The sequence below is a fragment of the Mesocricetus auratus genome, unplaced genomic scaffold (assembly GCF_017639785.1).
Source record: "Mesocricetus auratus isolate SY011 unplaced genomic scaffold, BCM_Maur_2.0 Super-Scaffold_100006, whole genome shotgun sequence".
NCBI lineage: Eukaryota > Metazoa > Chordata > Mammalia > Rodentia > Cricetidae > Mesocricetus > Mesocricetus auratus.
The window spans coordinates 32296324-32312739 of NW_024429190.1; the positions used below are offsets into that span (position 1 = coordinate 32296324).

A 16416-nucleotide genomic window follows, 5' to 3' on the forward strand; every position below is an offset into this window, starting at 1 on the left:
TGCTGCACCCTGCACCTCCCCATCAGCACTTCACTGTGGAAGCTGTCGGCATTCCCATCCAGGTATAAAATGACTTTCTCCTGCATGGAAGCTGAGGCTCACAGACGGGGAGGAGACACCTCTGGCTGGCCTGGTAAGAGCAGTGCAAATGTGAACTTGGCTCTAGGTCTCTCAGTGACTTCCTTGGTGCATGGATGTTAAGGCTGGGTCATTTCTGGAAGAATTGATGCCGGAGAAGCTCCTTCCAGGTCAGCAGGGGAAACACGCCTCCTCCCTGGGGCCTCTCTTGTCCCTCTTGAGGTATTTTTAAAAGCTTGTCTTTGGTTTAAGGAAAGGTAATCTTTTCTGTGGTGGAGCACGCTGGAATGCCCCCTTGCCTTTCCATCAACACCAGAAGTGGGAAAGGCTGGGGCGGCCAGAAGAGCCAGGATGTCTAGTCTGTGGATTCGGGGAGGACAAACAATTCTAAGGAATTAAGTGTGGTCTAATCACTTCCACCCATCTCCCTGGGGCTACGTCTGAGTCACTGCCTTTGGTTTTCCTGAACCAGAAGGCTGCAGTCATCTGTATTGTGCTCAGTCTTGTACCTGAGGTCCTCAGGGCTAAACCATGGGACCTACTCAGGATGGCATGCTAGACCAATGATCAAACCTGCTTAGCCCACTGGCAAGATCCACAAGATACTTATCTTTAGATGGCCCATGAGCCGAGAACAAAATTGATGCTTTTAATGACTGGAAAAGGAAAATCAAGAGGAGCATTTTGTGACTTGTGAGAATTATAGGAGATTATGTTGTGGGACTAACTTTTCCTGGGGAGATGTAACACACACACACACACACACACACACACACACACACACACACACACACACACTCCTACTCACCCCAGATAGAGAGCCCATGACAGATGAAAGCACAGCCACCACCACAGTCCAACTTAGTGAACCAATGAGTTTTACTGGGGTTATAGGAGTATGGGTGAGAGGCTATTTACAGGAGCAGAAATGACTCAATGACAGCTACGTCACCAAAGCCACCCTAGAATGGGTGACTGTTCACAAAAGGTGGATACCTGGAGCACACTGCATAGATTTCGAGCCGCTCAATAGGTTGGAGAGAGTTCTTTCAGGTAGCTAGTCTTCCTTGCAGCTTGGCTCATCGAGAGTGCCTTAGATACTGTTTGTTCTAGTGCTGTGAAGAGGCACCAAGAACAAGGCAGCTTGTTTTTAAGAAAAACATTTAATTGAAGGTTTGCTTATAGTTTCACAGGTTGAGTCCATAACTACTATCATGACAGGAAGCATGGTAGGTGGGAGGCAGGCATGGCACTGGAACAGTAGCAAAGAGCCTACATCTGATCTGAAAGTTGCAGGCTGAGAGACTGGGCCTGGAAGGGAATTTTGAAGCCCTCCTCCAATGACACACCTCCAACAAAGCCACACCTTCTAATTCTTCCTACACAGTTCCACCAACTAGGGATTGAGCATTCAAGCATATGAGCTAATGAAGGCCATTGTCATTTAAACCAACACAGAGAATGGCTCAAAGCAGTCTTTGCTGCTTATATACTTGTGGGCAGGGTTAGTGAATCTGATCAGTTTCAGGAACTTCCTGAAGCTATTTTGTGTTTTTTGTTTCCTAGCTCACTGGCGATTTCCTGAAAGATGAAGTGTTTCTCGTTCCCCTCCTAGAACATCCTGTTTCATCTCCTTGTAAACATTGTGTCCTAAAATAGCCTGTCAAATTTACCTTTTCCCTTTGTATCCTGTCTTAAGAAGTTTCTCTCTAAGATGAATGGTTTTAACCTTAGAGGAAACTGCTATATAGCAGACTTATTTCAGCATCCGCATGTAAGGTCTCACAGGGATGCCCTGGGCCACTTCATCTCTAGATTGTGGCTCACTTAGGAGGCTACAGCAGCGAGGCCTCAAATCTGTCACCTGGCCTCCAGAGAAAACATCTTCAGACAATACTGCCTTAAAGCACTGGATCCTAATCCTGTGTTGCAATATTTCTAAGGAAGCTCCCAGGCCAGAGTCAGGTCTGAACCTAGACTTTGTGGCTCATCACAGTATGAATGGGGTTTGTGCCCTCTGGGAATCACAGTTGAACTTGTTAGCCTCTAGCAACATTGAGATATGATGTGGGAATGGTGCCTTCAAGAGGAGCTGTAGTCTAGGAGTACGATCTTGGTCTCTAGGCCTGGGTTAGTGAGCACAGAGCCAATGTTGGAAAGCAAGTGGCACATTGTCTCTCTGGTAAATGCTTTCCACCGTGGACTGAAGTGCCAAATGATGCTGGGGCAACACCCACTCTTAAACATCCCGCCTTTAGGGCTGTGTTAGGCCTAGAAACAGTTAGAACAAAGTGTTTCTAATGAATTATCCAGTCTCAGGTATTCCATTACAGCAACAGAAAAGAAGACAGCAGGGTCTTTACCCTTGGCATGACCCTGAACAAACTGTCTCAGTCACCCAATATCTCTAGTACTTGGCTACAAAATTACAAGAGGAGAATCCTAGCCCAGCCCATCATAGGTCACAAGATGTCAGGAGATGTAAATGAGGTATTTTGTGAGGCACTTTTATAATCTGGCAAAGAAATAAGCCAGCTGGAGGAGATGAGGTGAACAGTGCCCTGCTTTGCATGGTTTGTCAGTAAAACACACCGTGGCCGCTAATATCATCAGCTAGACAGAATATAGAATCACTTAGGAGACAAACTTCTAGGCATGACTATGAGAAGTCTCTAGATTAGGTTGAGGTGGGAAGACCCATGCTAACACATCCCATGGGCTTTGGGTCCCAAACTGAATGCAGAAATTCTGGTCACTTTTCTGTTGCTGTTATAAAGCATCATGACCAAGACAACTTACAGAAGAAAGAATTTATTTGGGCTTACAGTTCCAGAGAGTTAAGAGTCCATGATGGCAGAGTGAAGGCATGAAGCTGAGAGCTCACTTCTTGCGCCACAAGCATGAATCAAAAGAGCAAACTAGAAATAGCACAAGCCTCTTTCACTTTTTTTTTTTAAAGATTGCACAAGTCTTTAAGCTTCCCAAACCCATCCCCGGTGACCCAGTGACATGCTCCTAAACCTACCTGAACAATGACACCAGCTTGGTCTCTAGACAGCAAGAACGTCTCATTCACACTGCACTAGCCTGAGCATCAGCATGCATTTCCATTTTCCCACCCTGCTTCTTCAACACTAACATTTGGAATCAGTGCCCCTGGCTCCAACCCAAAAGGAACCTGGAGAGTGTTCCCAGCCTTGGCCTTCTATCAGGGGATGGGCTTGGGTGATTTTTTTTTTAAAGCAGAGCTGGAATTTTTAAAGATATTTAGCCGGGTGGTGGTGGCACACACCTTTAAATCCTAGCACTTGGGAGGCAGAGGCAAGTGGATCTCTGTAACTTCGAGACCAGCCTGGTCTATAAAAGTTGGTTCCAGGACAGGCTCACAAAGCTACATGGGGAAACCCTGTTTCGAAAAACCTAAATAAATAAATAATAATAAATTTTTAAAATAAAAAAAATTGAATATAGATCTAAGTACCAGGTTACTAGATATAAAGGTGTTAAGGTTGGGTAAGAGTATAAAGACACACCCAAATGTGAATGTGGACTTCTCAAGGGACAGTTACTCCTGAGATGACCTTAATGGACTAGGAAGGGTGTCTGACTTTTGAGTCACCCTGCTCTTTCTGCTCAGATTCACAAAATGTCATTGTATTGTTTCAAACGTGGTAAAAGTTGCTTCTGGAGTAAGCTTTGATGCCATAGCTCCTAGTAACAGTATGAAGAGTATAGTTAGTTGCTAAGGTCCCACAACATGTAGTGAAGCAGTGGACCCCAGGAAGGCAGCAACCTGAGGGACGGACAGGTGGAAGGTGCAATCTGGTGTGGTGGGCACAACCATGTTTCAAGGTGTTCCAGACCGTGAAAGAAGCACATCCCAAGTTCCCAGGAGACGTTGGGGTGGGATCATTTTGCAGTGTGTGTGTGTGGCATGGAGACAGGTTTTGATCCTGTGACGGGATCACAGATGCTGCAGTGAACTCCCCTCCTCCTCCCAGGGGGAGCTGCGGTGCCACCTCCCCTCCGTCCCTCAATACAAAGCTAGTCTGGAAGGACAGTGACAGAGGTGCTCAGTCATCCCTCCTCCCCAGGCTGGCACTATGGATGCCAGCATAGTGTGGCACTCAGCTGATCTCTTAAAAGTGACACGAACAGAACTGTGCCGAAGTGAATGTTTATTCCTACCATCTGCGTGGCAATACCAGCTCAGGATGTAACGGCATCCGTTCTCCATCAGTGTTAGGGAGCCATTTAAACGTCCACAGCCATTTACTGATTGCAAACACAGTGGGGAAAGAAGGCACCACGTGGCATGTGGCCCTGCACCTGCTGCCTCCCCACGTCCGTCAATGCCGTGCCTAGGAAGCACTGGGCTCCATGGGGATGGCTCTACAAGCAGTGTAGTTGGTTGTGAGTCCTACTTTACCCCCCCCCCCCCGGACTGGCAGAAACCAACTTGGCCCCAAAACACAGTGGCTGCAAATAAATGGAAATAAACAGAAAATAGACAATGATCATAAACACACACCACAAAAAACCGATGAATTTCCCAGTGTTAAAAGGTCCATTTGCTTTGAGTTAGGAAATAAACAGAGGCATATTTTCACTGGTCTTCAACCACAGCAGGTCATTGTTCAAAAGGTTACTGCCCTACCCTGTCCAAATGCTCTAGCCCCCAAGAAGGAGAGTGTCCAGGCAGTGGACAGTGGGCTGGGCACATGCAGACAGCAGAAATGGAAGCTTCCAGGACCCTACCACACACAGGCAGCTTTGAGCAGTTCTCCAAGTCTGGTTTCTTGCCTGGGAAATTTCAGCAGGCTGGCAAATGCCCAAGGGTCCAGAACTCACATTTCCAGGCAAACTCTTCCAAAGGGGGTCTGATTTAGTTTTCTTCTGGTTATTCTCTCTCTCTCTCTCTCTCTCTCTCTCTCTCTCTCTCTCTCTCTCTCTCTCTCTCTCTCTCTCTCTCTCTCTCTCTCTCTCTCGTGTGTGCGTGTGTTGTGTGCATGAGCGCATATACATGCACATGTGCAGTTGGGTGCACGTGTGGGTCAGATGGCACATCAGGAGGTTCTCGCCACCTCTCGCATCTCCCTGGCGTAGCACATACATGCACACGTGCAGTTGGGTGCACGTGTGGGTCAGATGGCATATCAGGGAGGTTCTCCCCATCTCTCGTGTCTCCCTGGAGTACTTTTCTCCCTCCCTTCCCTCTGAACAACTGTTTCAGATGTGCACATTCCACTGCTCCTGAAGCCTGACACAGCTCCCATCAGCCTCCATTCTTTTCAGTATGCAGATGATCTCTGCAGCTAAGACAACTGCTGCCACCCCATCTTAAAAGCCTAGTCCTACAGGGGTTTTAGGAGAGTTGGCATCGAAATTCTACTATTATCCAGGAGCATGGACCCCAATCAAGGTTCCCCTGGCGTACAGAATAAGTTCAAGTACAGCCTGAGCAACTTAGCAAGACCCTGTCTCAAAGGTTTCAAACTCACCTTCGGACTATGTCTGGGTGGGGCTATGAGCCTCAACCACAAACCAGAGAGGTGTGGCTAGTGGGGCCAGTGAAACAAAATCGGACTTTGTAAGTGCCAATTACATGGCTAGGGCGCACCGGTGGACACTGAATGGCAGGCACTAGACAGCTTAGACTGAAAGTTTCTATGCTAAAGTTTGTTCTGCTTTTCTTTTTTTTCTTTCTTTCTTTCTTTTTTTTTTTTGCTTCTTAAAAAAACCTATTCAGGAACATCTGATAAACTCTCCCCAGCTAAGAAGTCCTTAACTGATAAGGGTGAACAGTTAGCTATTTCCGGAAGCATCTGCGTTTCTAACAGCACAAAAATGCCTTAAGACAAAGAAGAGAATCCAGCAGCGGGAGGCAAGGGGTGGGAGCAAAGCCAACTCCGAGAGTGGGGCTCATCTCCCATAGCTGCAGTCTCCCCCGTTTTCACTGGGACAGAGAGGACGTGATAAATGCCAAGCCAACACAGCTGCACTGCATAAAGCCCAGTTCCGATGCTGTTTCATTAAAGATCGTGTCCATTCCGTGTGTTGTGTTAACACGCATTCGATAATAGCTACTACGGGACCAGGGCTACATACCCACCCTCCCCTAGCTCCATCGCACACATAAAATTTCACTGCATGTTTATTTCAGTCCCAGGAGGTCTTGTTATCCTTTCAGATGAGTCAAAAGTTAGCTTTTGGAAGGTCAGGTCGCCCAGTGTTCTAGCTTGCTTTTCTGCTGTGGTGATAAAACAGTCTGACCTAAAGCGAGGGAGAGGGAGAGTTTATTTCATCTTACACTTCCAGACCACAGTCTATCATGGAGGGCAGACAGGGCAGGAACTGAGGCAGAAACTATAGAGGAATGGTGGTTACCAGCTCACTCAGCTAGCTTTCTTTCCTTTCTTTCTTTTTTTTTTTTTTTTTTTTACGAGACAGGGTTTCTCTGTATTGTTTTGGAGGCTGTCGGTCCAGCCAGGCCTCGAACTCACAGAGATCCGCCTGCCTCTGCCTCCCGAGTGCTGGGATTAAAGGCGTGCGCCACCACCGCCCGGCCTCTGCTAGCTTTCTAAGATAGCCCAGGCCCACCTGCCTAGCGATGGCGCCACCCACAGTGGCCTGGGCCCACCAACATCAATCACCTCTCAAGACCATTGTTCACAGACATGGCCACATGCCAGCCTGATGGAGGCAATTCCACAATTAAAGGTGCATCAAGTTGACAATGAAACTTTTTTTTTAATAATTTATTTATTTTTATTTCATGTACATTGGTGTTTTGCCTGCATGCATGTCTATGTGAGGATGTCGGATCCCCTGGAACTGTAATTACAGACAGTTGTAAGCTGCCATGTGGGTGCTGGGAATTGAACCCAGGTCCTCTGGAAGAGCAGTCAGTGTTCTTAACCTCTGAGCCATTTCTCAAGCCCCCGACAATGAAACTTAACCAGGCCAACTGTCGTTTGTGGCAGGCTAAGGCTGAAGGTGACCTCTCCTTCTGTAGTCCTTATTTGACCATGACAGGAAGCCTTTCTGGAGATTCTTCATTGGAAAATTTGCCATTCATTCAGGGTCTATGGGTCACTTATCAAAAATATGCGAAAACTGAAGTCTTGACACAAGTTTATAAATAGTAGGCGGGGCCAGGCAGTGGAGGTGCACGCCTTTAATCCCAGCACTCGAGGTAGAGGCAGGCGGATCTCTGTGAGTTCAAACCCAGCCTGGTCTATTGCATGAGTTCCCAGACAGTTTCCAAAGCTACAGAGAAACCCAGTCTCGAAGAATCAAAAAAAAAAAAAAAAAAAAAAAAAAAAGCAATTGGGATTTCAAAATCATGACTTAGAAAATGACGCCAGTCTAGGTGCTGAGAGGTAATGTGTTCAGTGTGCAAGCATGAGCATCTCAGTTCAGAGCCCCAGAATCCACATAAAAACAGCGCATGGCAACACTGAGGGAGGAGCATAGGCTAGGATACCAGGGGCTAGCTGGCCAACCAGTCTAGTCAAAATAGCAAGTAACAGATTCAGTGAGAGGGCCTGTCTCAACATAGCATGGAAAGTGACAGAGAAGGACATCTAAAGTCGATCTCTGGCTTGCTCCCATGCACACAAGTGAGTATACCCCCCACCCACACACTGCAGATGAGGCAGCCATGCTAGAAAAGGTTTACTGGGGAGCAATGCCTGTCAAACAAAACAAGGGAGGGAGGGAGGGATGGTGAGGGGAGGGGAGGGGAGAAGGAGAGGGGGAGGAAGGGGGAGGGGGAGGAAGGGAGGGAGGAAAGGAGGGAAGGAGGGAGGGAGAGGGAAGAGGAGGAGAGGGGGGAAGGGGAGGGGGAGGGAGGGAGTTCAGCCAAGGCAGAGGAATCATTAGGCTGATATGGTATGCTTGCCAGCCAGGTGAAAGTCCCCAGGCAAAGTCCTCTGCCTGTTAGAGGAGGACACAGCAGTGGGTGGCCTTGTGATATTGCCATGTTCAGACACTGGCCAATGACTGTGACTTTGATTTGACAGGCTAAAGCTGACCCTATAACAGCAAGGAGGCTGTCAGGTGAGGCCCCTCCTTGCAGCTGGCGGGGAGAGAGTGTGAGGCTCCCCTTGCACAAGGAGAGCAGGACCCCTGCATCTGCACCTCAAGGCAAGATTCTGGGATGGATTAGAGATGGAACTATTGGAGAGTTTCAATCAGACATGATGGGATTCACAGCTGCATAAATATTTAATCCCTCTTCAATCTTTCATACAATAAATAGCAGAGTGTCATGTGGCAGCTGCTGCTTAGGTGCTTAGAATATGAGTGAAGAGAATGCATTCTGGTGGGGCTGATGGCCTAGCCAGGGACATAGGAGAAAACACACTCTCACAAACCTATAAATCACATGCCGTGTTAGACCTCTGCGCCTCAGCATGAGGCACAGCCAACAGGCGAGGACCACTAGGACAGCTACCACAGAGGTCTGTGCCACACACAGCACAGGCCTGACCTACTGAATCATAATCTGCCATACTCAGAACTCCAGTGGCTCGCAGCACACCAACACTGAGTCCATACACTTGAGGACGAAGGAGAAGACAGCCATCGCTCTTAAAAAGGTCATGTGAATAGACCTCTTTGAAAAGTGGATTTAATAAAACCATAAGGGCCGGGCGTTGGTGGCGCACGCCTTTAATCCCAGCACTTGGGAGGCAGAGGCAGGCGGATCTCTGTGAGTTCGAGGCCAGCCTGGTCTACAAGAGCTAGTTCCAGGACAGCCTCCAAAGCCACAGAGAAACCCTGTCTCGAAAAACCAAAAAAACAAAAACAAACAAAAACCATAAGGAAAGTGAGTTTAACCAGGAGCCTGGGCCGAAGCTCTGAGGCAAGGTGTTCTGGGGGATTGAACAGCAGCAAGTTGGCCAGTTTGGTTGGACAGTGATAAAGAAGGAGTCAGAAAGATGGTGGGGCTGGGGACAAGACGGTTAGATGTGGCAGGGCCCCTGTGGACAGTGGGTAATTCGGCTGTCTAAATGATACAGGGAATTGTTGCAAAAGCCTGAGTCATGAGTGACACCGTACGCTTTTAAAGGGTCACATGGGCTTTTATAATGTGAAGACTGTAGAGCAGAACCAAGGAAAAAGTCTGTCTCTGTCTCTGTTTCTGTCTCTGTCTCCTCCCCTCTCCCTTTCCCTCTCTCTCTCTGGTTTGGTTTTTTGAGACAGGGTTTCTCTGTGTAACAGCTCTGGGTGTCCTGAAGCTCTCCTGAATCTCACTCTGTAGACCAGGCTGGCCTTGAACTCACAGAGAAAGGATAGGTGGGGCTGCCAGGTAGAGAGAACAGAAGGAAAATAGAGAAAAAAGATCTAGAAGCAAGAAAAGGAAGAGGACTCCCAGGTCTAGTCACCCAGCTACAGAAAAAGCCATGGAGTAAGAAGTAAAAACAGGTATACAGAAAAGAAAGAGTATATAGAAAAGGTATATAGAAGAGCCTAGAGGCAAAAGGTAGATGGGATAATTTAAGAAAAGCTGGCTAGAAACAAGCCAAGGCTGGGCCTTTATGTGATTCATTTGGGAATTGGGTGGTGGGTCCCCCAAAAGAGTAAAAAACAACTACAGTCTTCCTTAGGCTACAATATGTAACTTCAGATGCAAAAAAATAGTCAATACACCTTAATATGTTTTTCAGTTCTCAAATGAAACTGCAAAACTAAACACACACACACACACACACACACACACACACAAATAGGAGAACCCTGAAAATTAAAGAGTCATCTAAAATCAAATCAGTTTTTGGATTTCCCACTGAGAATGGGTAAGATTCCCCAATAGTCCATCTTAGAACACGTTTTCATTTAAACCTAGCACAATTTAATACAATACAGCTTCATGCAAATGTTGGTACTTACAGTTCATGCTGTTTCAGGCCATGAAACAATTATTATTATTACTTGCATTTATTATCCATTTGATCCTCAGTCTTTAGGGAGGTCCCCATTTCACATCTGATTTGACCAAGATTTGGAGCCATTCTATCATGAGTTCATGGTGAAGTAACAGAGAGACTCAAACTCCCAACTAATGACAAGTGCCTAATTTAGAAACGCAGAGGTCAACAATAAAATTTGAAGTTGATAGAATCTCTTACTTTCAAATACTGAGTTCTTAAAAATGTATTACATTTTGTGTGTGTGTGTGTGTGTGTGTGCGCGCACACTGGAGTATGTGTGTGGTCAAAGACAATTTGCAGGGGTCAGTTCTACCTTTCCATCACATGGGTCACTAGGGTTGTAAGGCTGGGTGGTACGTGCCTATTCTCACTGGGCCATCTTGTAGGTCCTTGATTAAATACTGCTAAGTGCCAACTTTCCACAGTCAAAAGCCATAATACATGATTTCCATTTCAAACCATACTTTCCTTGCTGACTTCTGGGCAAGCTAATACTGATGATGGAATTAGGAAGAGGGCACTTTCAGATGTTATCTGTAGTAATGCTCCAGTAAAATATAAGGTACTATCGGTGAGTTATTAAAAATTTATTTCATGTAATAAATTATACAATTTATTTTTATTTTTAAACAGTCTATACCAAAAATATTTCTAGAAGTGTTTCTCCCTTTTGGTAATACACAGGTCTGCATCATAGTCTCATAGCTCCAATCCCTACCACCACACAGTTACACAGTCAACTCGGCCTTCCTTCACCTTTCTCCAAAAGCTCTTGTTGGTACCACTTAAAAAAAAAAAAAAAAAAGGATAGTACAAACACAATCTGGCTCTGTCCAAAGACTTAGCTTGAACTGCAGAATATTGGCTGGTAAATTACAAAGACATATGCATTAGCTGTAAAATCATCATCTTATGTCACATAGACCATGAGGCCAAAATGAAAGTAAAATTAAGGCAATTTTACTAAAGGAGGCAGCAAGTCAGACGTGTGGACTAAGGCTGTCCAAAGAGCAGAACTGATAGACAAGGAAGCACCCAGCACTGGCTGGGTGACCCCCACCACAGGCGAGCAAGCAAACACACACGCGCTCGCACGTGCACACACACACACACACACACACACACACACACACACACACACGCACGCACGCACACTTGTTACTAGCATAGCCAGTTGGTTCTTATCAAATTATTCAGAGATTATGAAATTTCTGAAATTAACTAACTTCTGTGCATATAAAACTGGGTATTTTTCAACTCAATATAAATTTATCAATGTAAAACACAAAACCATTTTGGGCTTGACAGAAATTACTGCATCTTAAATTTCTGGGCAAAGCAAATCCAATTTCTTAAGTACCAAATGTATATATATTTAAATATTTTTCTGATAACAATATGAATGAGATTCATGAATGTTTTCCAAAACTATTTTCAATGCTAGCCACCTACTTCATGGAAAAGGTATAAAACTGAACTTGCCAGAAGGAGATCACTAATTCAATATTATCAGAAGTGTAAAAAGTAAGTACATATGCTTAAGTTCCACTAAAACCTGTGGAAGCCATTGGCATACATTTATTCTATAGCTAGGGCCTCAATGACAGTTCTTAATGTCATGTGGTTAAAGAAATGGAATCACGGAGTAATTATGTGCTGGAACAAGCTAGTAGAAAAATTTAATTTAATTAAATCATATTTAAATTTACCATTTATACATCAAAGACCTATTGGTGGAACAGAACTGTATCCTATATGACTCTGTTCAACTGTTACCAGAGCCAAGAGGAAGCTTCACAGTTAACAGGGGGTCCAAGGTTGCAGTCACATCTTTCCCTGACAGTGAGGATGCATCAGCAGAGACTTTTCCCTGCAGTGTGAGTAAACCACATTAGTGACCAAACATTCTGTGATTCAGTTCTCTTCTCTAAGCAGACTAGTCCAGCCCAATGACTTTAAAAACCAACCTCCAAAATCTGCCTTACACCTTATTCATAAGAGGAGCTGGGCCAGGAAAATAGTAGCAGTGTCTTAGGCAGCGACTGGAATGCTGTCCTTCACTGCCAGTCTGAAGCAAACAAAGGTAGATCATGAAGCATCCCAAGCAGTGTGTTTCATGGCCGACACTTAGGTACAGTCCTTTTAACATGCATATGTGAACAGGAGGGAATTAGGTAAGTTATACAGGGTTGAGGGCGAAGGCAAGCCTGATGACAAAGAACCATTCTATCCTTCCAAAAAACTTAGTTCTGTGACCTTAGGATCAAGCTTGGAGCCAGAGGAACAGCTGGAATTTAGAACTACTTAAAAGAGAAAGGGTTAATAACAAAACTGTAACAGACTTTATGCACCAGGAATAAATGTTATACCATATCTATCATTCATATGTGGGCTCACGTAATTTATCTTCAATTAGAATTATTATCCATTCAGCAGCTGAAGCCCAAGAACTGCTGATACTCGGCAGATGAGGAAGCATCTTCAGTCTCTGGACTCTGGCCTTTCTTAAGCAAAATGATGAGCACACAATATAGATCACTTGTTCTAGAAAATCATTTTGGCCTGATGCATAGGAAACTGCACTGCCAGCATTTCCATCGGCAGCATTATCTGACCCTCCTGGGCTCCATGGAGACTGGGCTTCTGTAGCTTCATCAGGTCTACAATGCAGTCCCGCATCCACCACGAAAACAGCACATACCTTTTCAATCCAGGATTTACTACCGTGTAAAGAGTCACTGTAGGCTTAAGATCCATTTCAGTGTCTGGCCCACAGAGTGTAGAATACATTTAGGAATCACTTAGATAACTGGAAGTGAGCTCTTTATCTCCAGCCAGCCAGCCAGCCTTAACTTCCATGGTCATCAGTGGCTCCCAAAGCCCAACTTACACACTCAGCATCTGGCCAAACTCATCTTTACAAACCCTATAAGATCATACACAAGAAAGACCCCTTTTCATACACAGCTCAGTGACAACTAATACAAGCAATAGAATCTGGAGGTCAATGCATTTGGCCCATTGTGTTGAAAGAGTATGTTTCAGGAGACATTAACGAGTGTTTCAGTTCGGAAAACTGATTTCTCTTTGGAAAAGCAGGCCAACCTTTACTAAAGGAATCCTCTTGCAGCATTTAATACATTATGAGCAAATCTACAAAGACATTTCCCCATTTCTCCATGGAGCTCTTTCCCTGTGAGTATGTCTTGGGTAGAATGACGCTCCCCAGAACAGGTCTGAGAGATATAGCTTTGGCATGGTGACGTTTTCAAGAGGCTTCACTAATTCCCCAGTCTGTTTTAAATTAACAAAAATCACTGTTAGAGCTATTGAGCCTGAAATTTCAGACATACATACACAGAAAGAGTACTGAAAACCTACATATTCTCTTTCTGCCTATATATAAAACATAGGTTTGCAGTACTGTATTTTGACCTCTTTAGCAAGAACATGTTCAAAGTCAGGCATATTAGTTCTGATGGTGGCCATGCATACTACCTCAGTGAACTAGTCAGTTCACAAAGGCTGCTTAAAGTCAAGACAGAATGGGGAACAGTTTTCAGTTGCCCAAATGGAAAAATGAGCAGGTCCTATATAAAACAACTTATAATCACTTGTTTAGAACTAGTGATTCTGGCTGTCTCTATGCAGTACACTTCGTAACATTCATGGAGCTATCTTTTTTTGATATGTAGTCACATAACCCTGAGATATGGTCTAAAAATGTATAATTAGCTGGTTTTATATGTATGTGAACAGCATGACAAATACTTAACAAGCCAAGAGAGGCATCATATCACTAGGTGCTGTATCTCATGGGACCACTGACTTCCATGCAGTCCACAATGAATAACAATGCCATCAGGCAGCACATGACCAAGATGCTGCATAAAGCAACTTTACTGAGGAGCTCACTTCCTTGACCCACATCAATACTGACATTTTTGAGAATTCTTTTGTGGAAATCATGTATTGGGCAGTAGGTAAGATGTTGAGCAAAACTGCTAGCTTCTACCATTTAATGTCACTAGCACCACTTTGGGTCTACACGTTGCTTATGTATAATCAAGTCACTCCAGTTGAGAACAACTGCCCTTAAGTTTACAACAAGTGTATGCCCTGGCTCTGCTTCCTTGAGAAATCCCTTTTATAGGCACAGAGACAGCTAAACAAACATATAGTATTTAGCAGCACTAGAAACATCTTTCTCAATTCTGTGTGATCAGAAACAAAAGAAATCTTTGAATGCTGGAAAACGGCTAAGAAGAACTCTGTATTTCAATGAGAATTACATGTAACTTTACAATTTATATTAGTAAGAATCATCTGAATTGTGTTGCTTAACTAATGTAACAATCAGAAAACATTCAATGCAACTGCATTTTATAACCTGTTAAGAATCATAAGGACTGAGGTATTCTAAGGATTAAAAACAGCAATCACCAACGGCTACCCTCAGACCCTCTTCCTTGAGAGAACATTCTTTACAAAACTCTCAGTTCAAAAACTTTACATATGTCCTTTAAAGTGCTTGTATGAACTGTAGCAAAAAGAAACCCGTGTCATGAAGAAGGTCATTGGTGCTTGTCACCTAGCACACTATCTAGTTTCAAAGCCATTTCCTCAATGTCCACATCTCCAGCTCGGTTATAATTGTCAACTCCAGACACAACACTTGCTTTATTTTGTTCTTTTTCTACTGTGTTTAAGCATTTCTCAAGTCTCTTTATGAACAAGTCCACATCTTGCGTCTTCATCCCAATGGCTGCTGCCGCATTGAGGTAAGCACAAGGGTAATTATCTGTGTGGGACATGAAGCCTTGGAAAGTGTAGCCACTCACAGTTTGCACAGAACCAAGAGGCACAACCCTGAAAGGGAAAAGATTTATCAACCTGGTGTGTCTGGTGGTGTTAACAGATGCCACCCAGAAACAAGGCACCTGTCTCACTAAGCCATATAACCACCGATTAAGAAGCTAAGAAACAGCATAAATCATGACCTATGCAAACAACCTGTCAGCCTAAAATGAAATTGTAAAATGCAACTGAAAAGTCCTACCTACTGATGACTATTACTTACCTTCTATATGGGAGCAAGAAGCTCAAGGAATCCCACCAATCTTCACATCTTCTTCAAAGCATAAGTGATAAGAAATTTAGTTTTGCGCCAAATCTAGAATCTGACATCAACTGTATAAGCTAAACTGCTTTGGTTTACTGTTATCTCGCCATCAACAAATGACAATTCCAATCATGTAACTAGCACTGTGTAATAAAAGGGCTCACAGTGAGACCTAGAAACTATGTAACTGCTTCAATGGGTGGAGGTCAGCAGACAGCAACAGCTACCAACAGTATATGCATTATTTAAGGTTGACTTCCATAGAATCCTTAGGCAGAAGCAGATTTCTAATCTTTTACTTTTTAAGAAACCAATTTAAAGGCTAAGAGGTGGTGGAACACACCTTTAACCCCAACACTCAGGAGGCAGAGGCAAGCGCATCTCTGTGAGTTAAGAGGTCAACTTTGTCTACAGAGTGAGTTCCAGGACAGCCAGGACAGAGAAACCCTGTCTCAAACACACACACAAGAAAAGAAAGGAAGGAGATAGAGAGAGGGGGGATGAGGGGAGGGAGGAAAGGAGGAAGGTAAGGTGGAGAGAGGGAGGAAAGGAGGGTGGAGGGAGGGAGGAAAAGAGCATGCAAGCAAGCAAGCAAACAATTAAGGTCAACCCACATATAAAGACAAATAGTAGCCTCTTACAAAACCTTTTCAAAAGCATCAAAACTGTACGGCACAGAGACAGTTTCTCAAGCTGAATTGACCTAAGATTTATTTTTCTTTGAACAAGCTGTCATTTAGTCAGCTGTGGTCAACACTGGAAGAGATAGGAGGATCCTGAACCAGAGTACATAGCAAGACACTAGCTCAAACGAAACAAAACAATGGAACCAGAGGGATGGCTCAGTGGTTAAGAGCTCATACTCTTCCTGCAGAAGACCCAGAGAATCCAATTTGCATTACCAGCAATATGGATCAGCTAGTTCACAACCCACCTACGACTCCAGCTTCCAGGAAGATCCGACCAAAGCACCAATAAAAACCAAGTCCTTTAACACAGACATTTTATCCTTTGCGAGTATAGTGGTTTGAATAAGAATGGTCCCCCATAGACTGATATATTTGAAGGATTAGGAGGTGTGGTCTTGTTGGAGTGGGTGTAGCCTCTCCCTTTCTGCTGCCTGCAGATACAGATGTAGGACTCTCAGCTATTTCTCCAGCACCATGTCTGCTTGCCAGTCACCATGCTGAAAATGAACTAAACCTCTGAAACTATAAGCAAGCCCAAATTAAATACTTTGCTTTCTAAGAACTGTCATGGTCATAGTGTCTATTCAAA

The 16416-nt window shown here is 44.4% G+C and overlaps 1 protein-coding gene across 4 annotated transcripts in view; it reads right to left on the reverse strand.

Annotated features, from left to right (window-relative positions):
• Positions 1 to 10588: 10588 nt before the first annotated feature.
• Positions 10589 to 16416, reverse strand: part of Sepsecs (Sep (O-phosphoserine) tRNA:Sec (selenocysteine) tRNA synthase) — a 30719-nt gene continuing 24891 nt past the window's right edge. For all 4 annotated transcript variants that reach the window (XM_005068776.4, XM_013112514.3, XM_040747074.1 and 1 more), the window contains one exon: positions 10589 to 14885. In XM_005068776.4, the coding sequence (XP_005068833.1) occupies positions 14591 to 14885 (295 nt within the window). In that variant the 3' untranslated portion in view covers positions 10589 to 14590. The remainder of the gene's footprint in view (positions 14886 to 16416) is intronic.